This window comes from Dermacentor andersoni, chromosome 5, assembly GCF_023375885.2.
Source record: "Dermacentor andersoni chromosome 5, qqDerAnde1_hic_scaffold, whole genome shotgun sequence".
Lineage (NCBI taxonomy): Eukaryota > Metazoa > Arthropoda > Arachnida > Ixodida > Ixodidae > Dermacentor > Dermacentor andersoni.
The window spans coordinates 141827705-141837190 of NC_092818.1; the positions used below are offsets into that span (position 1 = coordinate 141827705).

At 45.1% G+C, this 9486-nt stretch overlaps 1 protein-coding gene across 1 annotated transcript in view; it reads left to right on the forward strand.

The window, feature by feature from the left end:
- Positions 1-7303, forward strand: part of jef (major facilitator superfamily domain-containing protein 6 jef) — a 29514-nt gene extending 22211 nt beyond the window's left edge. Inside the window, exons 6-8 of the mRNA XM_055071075.1 lie at positions 780-1124; positions 1939-2111; positions 2832-7303. Coding sequence (XP_054927050.1) covers positions 780-1124; positions 1939-2111; positions 2832-2975 — 662 coding nt within the window. The 3' untranslated portion in view covers positions 2976-7303. The remainder of the gene's footprint in view (positions 1-779; positions 1125-1938; positions 2112-2831) is intronic.
- The last annotated feature ends 2183 nt before the right edge of the window (positions 7304-9486 follow it).

Here is a 9486-nt window from a genome sequence, read left to right on the forward strand (position 1 = left end):
TCAGCTATAATATCTCCTCGATTTTTTTATTTAATGGACGGTTATTACGCGTTCTTCCGCCGCTTTTCCCTCCCCATTTCTCGCAAAGCTATTCTCACTTCGCCGTGAATACACATGTAGCTTCTGTATTCTCTTAACCACTTCAAGGTTGCGTGGCCGTCTCTTTAGTGAAATGCGAAAAAGTCGGGGCCTGTGTTGGTTCGTATGTTGGGTCGTGGTCTCCCCTACGTTACATTGTCTGACTCACCATTCATTGGTTGAGAATTCGGGTTGATTGCGCCTGCAGTTTCTTTATTTGAGATCGAGCCACTCGGTTCACCAATGGGCAACAAGTGTTAACTGCCGATGATATTGAGCTGTGTCACTGTGACTTCCATAAGAACGCGCTGTTGGCAGCAAAAACTTTTCTTCGGTGTACATGGATGCACTCGGGCTAGGGATCTTTTAGGACTCTGGGACAGAAGTTTCGCATGCAATCCGAGCTACGACAGCCTTGCTGTTATACTTGCTCCAGTCAGATATTTTACTAGACATCTTTCAACGATTTGTTAGTCGTCTTGCTTTGTTCCTAGTTTTCTTATTTAGTTCTTATTTTCCGCTTTCGTCTTCTCGTTATCTTACCTTGAACACCTCAACTGAAATAGCCAGACATGCGCACAGCAGGACTGAACACCCTCAAGCTTCCATTAAAGTGTTTCTCTCTGCGTCTCCGAAACTGTCGCCCTTGCGTACTGACTCGTCGCCACATTCCGACGCTATGTCTCCGCGTGTCGCCGCAGGCACGCAGATAACGTTCCGAGGCTACGGGTTCGCCTGCCTGCTGGTGCTCGTCGGGTTCGTGTTCGTCAACTACTACCGCAAGGATCGGGGCTTCGTGGCCTTTCGCGACGACGAGGACGAGCCGCACCTCGTCGTCGAGGAGACCTCTCACCTGGCGCCCCACGGCGTTCCGGCCAACCCGATGGCGCGTTCGCTCTCCAAGCAAAACCTCGGCGACGGCCAGCAGCCTGGCGGTGGCCAGCAGCAGCCACAACAGCCGAACGCTGGCGTAACCCAGGGGCCCGGTGGCTTCCTCGGCGTACCCGGAGGTGGAAACCAGGGATCGCGAAACAGTAGTCAGCCAGGCAAGTGCACAATCGCTGCGTATTAAAACGGGGTTTCTTCTCTTCGTCCACTTTCCCCAACTTAACGTGGACTGCCGTCGGGCTGAGTGGATCGGGACGATGCCGGAGACAGTGTTGACCGGACATGATACCGCTGTACGATATTTCCTTCGCAATTAAGAGATTTATTGTGGAACGGCAGGCCTAGCTAACCGGAACGCGAGCTGTTTTGTCGCGCTCCCTACCTTTCCTCTCTCTTTTTTCTTCCTCCCTCTCCTCCTTGCCTATTCAGCCTGGTGGTAAGAAATAAGGAAACAGCAAAATGAAGACTTAGATGCGAAGGTAGCGTGATTCAGCCTCCTGCGGACATCTTATTGTTTTGTGCTTGGTCCGGTGGTGGGTGAAGCCGACAGTGGAATGCGGCTCAGCAGCACTAAGTCAAACCCGCCTGAATTGAGCGAAATGGGCCTTAATAAGCGGCTTGAGAATTTTCCTACTAAAATGATTCTGTATCAAGTAACTATAGGCTTCATATCCAAATCTAAGCCAACGTTCTTGCTAGCTGGGGTGAATGAATTTTCTTCATTTTGGCGTCTACCTTGATTTCGATAATGGCAGCTGCCGAATTTCCACGACCTCTCCAGTCATCGTTCAGTCTTCTCTGACACTGCAGTATAAATAGAAATTGGGCGAGTCGGTGTTGGTTCATTTTTGGAACAGCGCGACAAAATACAAGACGTGCAGAAAGGTGACACAAGACAGCGCTGTCACTTCTCCGACGCTACGCTAAACGTTGTGCTGAGAAACGTTACTAACAATGCCGCTTACCTTCCAGATCAGTGGGGATACAGGACGAACGTTTTGAGCCAAGCCTACTCACCTGAGGAAATGGGAAGAAGCTACGGCCGGACGTCCCTGGCGGCTGCCTTTAATCCGAAAGGAATCATGGCCCAGGCTGTCAGCCCCGACAGCGCATATCAACTCGACCACATCAGAAAGGACTTCGAGGTGGGTCGCATCTGTCGTCAGCTTCTGTCCACTCCTTGTCAGCTTCTACGAGAAAGTTTACAAACGTCCCTTCTCTCGAAGCGCTGCCTTGAATTGTGCAAATTGAGGGCAGCGCCGTCCCTCGAATAAACGTAATCACATTTCGGCAATAGTGGTCATCGGCGTCATTAACGCTACCGAGGCAACAAATAGCCTAAAATAGTACTTGTCATCCTAAACCAGTAGCGTACGAGCAAGTGCCAGAAACAGGTGCTTGAAAAGCCCCTGCTTTACTCTCCACCGCTTCCGAGCCGGCGCGAGAAGTTTCTGATAAGGTATCTTAAATATTGCCGAGGAGCATCTTTTTCTGCGTAATATCATTGTCGAAGAACGCATGGCGCTAGGAAGCTTTGGAAGACTAGTGAAAACGTCTCCGAAGCTCCCAAGCTCCCAAGCAGTGCAGGTGAATCCGGAGAACGACTAGCTGCAGTCATATGTGCATGGTAGCTTTGTTTTATTTAGGCAAGTCTGTACATTAACCCACCTACTTCACCTAAATAACAAATAAAAAGAAGAAGTAGTGCAGTTCAAATCAGAGAGCGCAGGTTACACGTCCCGCCTGTTCACGTTAACATTTTTGCTCGGCAGCGTTACTCTTTCAAGCAGTGCAGTGCCAGCTCAAATATGAAACGTGAAAGAATACACTGACACTCTGTTTACTTCATTTTTTGTTTTCTGAAGGCCTACAAGGACGTGACGGCACTGAGGGACTACGATCAGGATTCGGCAAAAGAAACCAACCCGTTCACGTCATCTCTGGTGAAAACCTCGCCGTTCGCTCCGCAGCCGAGTCGGAGACAAGTCGCTGACGCCTATGCGTGGTAGAGGCAACGTTAGCATCATAAATAGCGGCGACGTCGAAAGCGATGTGTCAACCCTGTTTTTAAAGTGGCAGTAGTCGAATTATTTTGTTTTACGCTCGGTCTGCAAATTCTCTGAGAGCGAAGTACAGGACACCAAGATGAAGGAATACTGTAAGAGAGAACAAAACATTTGAAGTTTGTTTTGCGAAAATGTTACAAAACGTGCAAATGTAGTCATACGGTGTTCAAGTACAGACTACGGCGTACGTATTTTGCACTTGGAGACAACGCAGTCCCAGCGCCGCATACAGGGTGCTTTATTTATTTCTTCTACGCAAGTTGAGGTGAATGATACGGCCATTGGACAAATTTCCTTTCTGCACTCTCTTTATTTGGATTCTTGAACAGGTGCCACTACAACAGTGCTGCGAAGGTGCTGTTATAGTGCACATGAAAGTACGCTCTTTGTGAGAAATGCTGAATGAATGGGAATTCACTTACAGCCGCCTGTATACTTATGCAACCGCATCATATCCTTGTTACGGCAAATGCATTACTTTCGCAGAGACATGTCATGTATCTTCCGTCACACCTAGACGTGTATGCATTTTTGTTTACCAACCATGCAACCAGCTTGATCTAAAAGCACGGCGCTTACATGAATCGGCGGCAGGTGAATGTTGGCGGCTGGTATAATAACAATAATGGTTTTACATGACGGACTAGTTCAATAAGCGTTGAAGAGAATCTCGGTGACTGTTGCACGCGTTTATGAAGTTGAACACTATTGTCTTATGCTGTACAATTCATACGTTTTATTGTGTTCAGTTTATAAGGCGAGGCACTATTCAGTACTGAGGACTAACCTTTCCTTTCCCGTATATATAATATTTGCTTACATCTGTGAGAAATTAAGCAGGCAAACGGCACTGTGTAGCTAATTATATACACATGTTTGAAATTTCCGTTAAGTGTGCACAAGTCCAAATGATAAAACTGCAGAAAGAGAATTTGTGTAGGGGCTATAATAGTGTTGTGTTATGAGGTAAATACAGATCGGAGTGCCCTGTTAATTACTGACCAAGTGCTTTATATGTTTAGTGCACTTATTTCATTTACTTTCATCTATTTTAGACATAAAGGTTATTTCCTTTTTATTATTGATCGTTGACAAATGTAACTGCAGACAAGATAGCTCGAGAGAGTGGCGGTAAGCTGCATTGTTTGTCGGGTGTGATGTGTCTTCGCACAGTCGGTTTTGTGGAACGTGCGATCACATTCACATAGTATTTAGAAAAGTTATTTTCTGTAACTGGCTTAGATATACCTACAATTTAATCGTGACCAAGAATAAAGGGACTCGGATGGAGATACGGTCATTGCATCGACGTGGATAGGCCCGTAAACGAGTTACGCTAAATAATATTCGCAGAAATTTTGTGCAATGCAACCATACAGCTCACACTGGCTAATGTAAAATGTGAATACACTGGCTGCCACCTTGTGCGGCATAGTCTTTCTGGACATTTTGTGAAATGTGTATTCACTCTAGAGCATCGTATCTAAAAGTCATATCAAAAGCACATGCTTGTCATAGTATTCATTCCCTGCAACATATCTTAACAAATATGCTTCATTCGAATCTATTCTAACGAACATATATTAACAAGTATGCTTCAGAAACTGACTGAATTTATAAGATTTTGCAGCTTTCCAGATAGTATATTCGCAAAAATTTATTCGAGGACTACCAAATAGAAATCCGGGTTTACATCACTTCTTGCGTGACCATTTCCCTTAATTCATAATATGGTTTATGTGGGGGTAGTGTAACTATCCGAAGACAACACTTTGAATTAGCTGGGACAAATACTTGACAGGAGATGCGCAGTTGTATCGTGGGTGATTTCATCTTGGCGACATATCTTAACCTATGAGTACAGCTCATCAAGTAGGCTTCACGTATCAACACTACATTTGTGCATATCGTTTTTCAGCTGTTTTTCATCAGTCATATGTTAACCTGAAAGGGTTCTAGTCATCACACAAGGGCCTCACCAAGGCTAAGGTGGGCCCTCTCGAACAAACTAGGGAGTTCAGTGAACAAAGAGGTAATAGGACCATCATTTATTTTCACTCGTTTTGCAGTCCACTTGGTAAAGTTGATCTAGCAAGACTGCGAGTAACTTTACGATATTCAAAGCTGTGTGAAACATAATTTGTGACACAAAGTTAGTGATTAAGGGTCCTTCTAAACCCCTAGTGAAAATTGATGTCACGTTATCGCATTTGTAGCATCAGGATAATTTCTGCTGTGTCAGAAAAACCGTGCTGACGTAACGGAATCGACATCAATCTGCGAGACACCGAAATATGCCAATAAGAATGTTTCATGGCTTCTTCAATACTAGACTCTCTAGCTTGTTCGAGAAACAAATACAGGTCTTGCCGTTTGTTTTGACGGGCACTGCTTGAAGCCCTGCCCAAAACGGCTAGAGCCATTTTGCGCCTGTAAGTTGTGCTTGTGTCTGAGAGAGTACGTAGCTCATTGCGTGACAGAAGATTTCTAGATAGTTCAGAGCATGAAGCACAGTACCTTGTCGTTCACGTAGCATTGTAACCTCGCTACTGTGAGAGTGGCGCGAATGATTCTAAAACTGCCCTCCGAGGTTCTTGTTTTATGCTAAAACTCATGCAATACGCTCGCTACTGCTGTTAAGAAGCGCTCCTGATAAGTATTGCCTTTGGGTCTAAGTATATACATGTGAGTGAGTGCATTATGTGCCGAATGCATATCCCTGCCTGCGCAGTTTTGTGCTATCGTGTGTGGGAGTGCAACGAGCTTTTTGGAGTATAATGCAAAGAAGGCAGTGCAACTGCCTGCAATAAGAAAGGAAAAGGAATGTTATCAAAAGTACTTTCGTAAACAAGATCTCTCAAAAACGTGTGGGCGTTGATATTCTCATCAAGTTTGTTAAATGACCACTGTTATAAGAGAATGCGTTTTGTTATTGTTGTAGCTTTTGTAAAAGCATACTCAGTATACGAAATGTTGTTGTGCCCTTTATCTCCGTGCGAGCGCATTGTGTAGAACGCCGTTTGGTGACTGGTTTCTCCGGTATGAAAAGAAGGGAGTAGAACACTATGATACGAGTGAATATTAGTATCTTACCCCTAGTACTCAAGCCCAACGTTTAAGGGGATGGTAAGTTTACCACGTAAGTGTTCGTCGTGACCTAAGCAAATTCCTCAAAGCCTGTTTCACATAACAGAAAGACTTTGACGTAGGCCGATCAGCGAGCTGTTACTAGATGTCGTTTGATTCAGTCTGAACGAAAGTCATCTAAATGTGAAGTCTTGCTGTTGAAGTCCTCTTCGTGATTTGCGTACGCATGATTAAACGCTTGAATGTGCATTCGCTGGCAGGATGTCTCGCTGGTAGTTACGAGCCACCGGGAATAACTGCCTCGTGTCGACTGTTGTGCCGTTCGTTCGCATGGAGCTGCGCAAAATCTGCCCGCGATAGATGTCTGTGCTTCAGCGTTGACTGAGCGGAAAGGAAATTGACGTTACGCCTGGAGTTGTTTGTGCGCAAAAAGTGAGCGGCGGTTGTGCCTACGTTTCTATCTTTTTTTGAGTGACGGGATCTCTGTCTCGCATCCATCACCATTGCTTACAACTTGTGTACAATCACGAGTCAAAGTCTTTTGTCGGTATCTCTCACGTTACGTGTGAAGGAACCTTTCAGTTGTGAAATCGTAATGTTTTGTTAAATACACGGTTCATCGAATGAGTGGTTTCATTTTAGGCCATTTAGAGGTTAGAAGTTTTCCTTCGAAATGAGCACTTGGGGGATCCCTACCTCATCCTGTTCCTCTTCTCACGCTCCGGGTCTTTTAGTGAATAAACAAGCGAATGCGTGTCGTTTTCAGAACATTGAAGAGCTTTATTTCCAAAAATTCCGTGCTTGTCTGCTGCGCAGCCCTATACCGTGAATTTCCAAGCCCCTAAATTGTGTGCGTGTATTTGTGTGTATACGAACGGCGTTGTAGCGAGTTCCGGACACGCTGCCTTTGGAGCCCTGAGTGGGCTCGCACCCTTACCGATGCGATGACAATCAGTCTTCTCTGCAGAGGCGAGAAACTACGGAAAGAGAGACACGGCGAGACCTCGACAGATAAGCAGAGCGCCGTTCAGCGCTTGCTATTTCTTTGCTGCAGTACTGCTCGTCGTCACAGTTTGTTCAACGCGCTCCTCAACCTTGAGTGGTGATACAGCGCTCCTTCTTCGTTAAAGTATGCTGTATATTTTTTGGTGTGTCATAGAAATAAATTCACCGCGAAAGCAGTATATTTGTGTGAGTTTCCTTTTTTCTATGGGCAAGCCAACATTTTAAATGGTCGTGCAAGCTACTGAGAAAAGATGGAGGTAACGTTAATTGAAGACCTGGACATCTATATGGTAAGTATTCGGATTTGAGATCTATTTTGTCCCCTAAGTAATATAGAAAATTCATATCTTTTAGCCTTTCATTAGCATGGATTTGTTTCAGAACTACTTAGAAAAAAAAAGATGACGATAACGACGATGATGATGATGATGATATTGATTATGATGATGGCGATGATGAATCAGCAGCAGACAAATAAAACTTCGACCAACTTGGTCCCTGCGTGATCACGATCATTTGCTTGTCTCTGCATTATTTCTTAAATTTCCTTGAACTTTTTTTTCACTCCGTTTTAAAAATAAACCAAATTTACTGGTTTTCCTCCTAGGATATTTTCCTCGGTGGAGTCTCTGTTGTCGACGCAGCTGCCGGCGGTCTTCTACGTTGCAATCGCCACTGTCGCCGGTTCTGCCTCTTTAAGCTTAAAAACTCGGCCAGGACGTTCATTTGGAAGCACGAAGCTCCCCCCACCCCCCACCACCCAGAAACCTTAAGTCAGTTCAATACATTAGCGTTTCGAACTACGCACTAGCTTGCCGCGATACCGAAAATTCGGCAACGAATTGATAAGAAAGTCACCCGAACCAAAAGAAAGATGACTGCTTCGACACTGCGGGGCGTGCCATGACGGCGACTATCTTAGGGCCTAGTTCGTTCAATAAGTTCTTTAAGAGAGACACTTCATCTGTTCGAAAAGAAAGAACTAACCGAAAACACGCCGTCTTCGCAAACTTTACGTTTACCTTTACTGTTACAAAATAATACGGGAAACAAGAAAGTATACTATGATCACGGTGCAGATTCACGTCTTACCGAAAGCACAGTATCTGAACTCAATTCTTTATCATTATTATTTCTTACCGCGTGCAAGCAGGCATGTGACTCAGCAGAAGAAGAAAAGAAGCTTGCAGAGCGCGGCGGTCGTTGCGAACCGTGAGTACAAGTTATTTCATTTTCTTCCACCGTTCCCTTTTGCCGCGCTCAACAGCCTACGTTATCACACGAAACATGATGTAGAATTCCCTCGATCAGAGTCAAATGCCTTTATCATTTTAGTGGAATGGCTTCGAGAGCTGCCAATGCGTGGTGTGGACTGCGCCTCGTTCCTCGCCTGATGCATTGTATCCCACGGGTCAAAATTCAAATTCCTGGACACTCCTAAACTTCGAATTAAGCCTACGCTCTACATCCTAGCTCCTTCTCCAAAACTGACGAACTTATATCTGTTATGCGTTTTCGGGAAGCCCACAGTGTGGCTTCAAAATAGATACCGCAATAGACTTGCAGAGGCGATTATGAATGCGAGCAGCCGTGTTCCTACTGAGGACGGCGGCGTCCCTGGGCAACTTGCTACATTGGATTTAGGCCAGGGATGTCGATCTGGTTCGCCCACGTCCACCTGGAGAGCAGAATTCAGTTGGCACGACGCCACCGACAATATGCTGCTCCAGTTACTCTGGATGTTTCTGAAGTGTGCGACAGTGTAGAATACTCGGAAATGATGCACGACATTGACTTGCCTGTATGCTTTCTAGCGTGTTCTGCTGAGTTGTTGCCGGGCAGCAAATTCTACAACCTACGAAGTGAGAGTTTGTCGGGAAAATACAAACGAGCCCGAGGTTTTCCCCAAGGTGCAGTTTTATCCCCGCTTTTGTTCGACATCTTGCTCAAATTTCATTCCTTGTCATGACAACGCAAATACGTACGTTTACACCGATTATATAGCGTTCTTTGCTTCGGCAGGTGATACTCCGTCACTGTACAAATGCTTAAAGAACACTTGTAATGCTTTGCAAGAAGCACCAGACGGTATCCGCTTGACCTTTAATGTAAGCAAGAGCGCCGTCTTTGTCTTTCCTATAAAAGAGCCTGTGAATATCCCCCCTTTCATACTATCATGCAGTTATTCCATAAGTTGAAAAAAAAATCGAGTATCTTGGAATTATGTATGACTAAAAGCCTAGCGGGACGTCTGCATATTTAAAACCTAACTTAAAAGCTTCCCGCTCAGTGGATATATTTAGAAGAGCAAGCAATAGCCGATGGGGCATGCGGAGACACACATCGGTGATGATTTACCCCA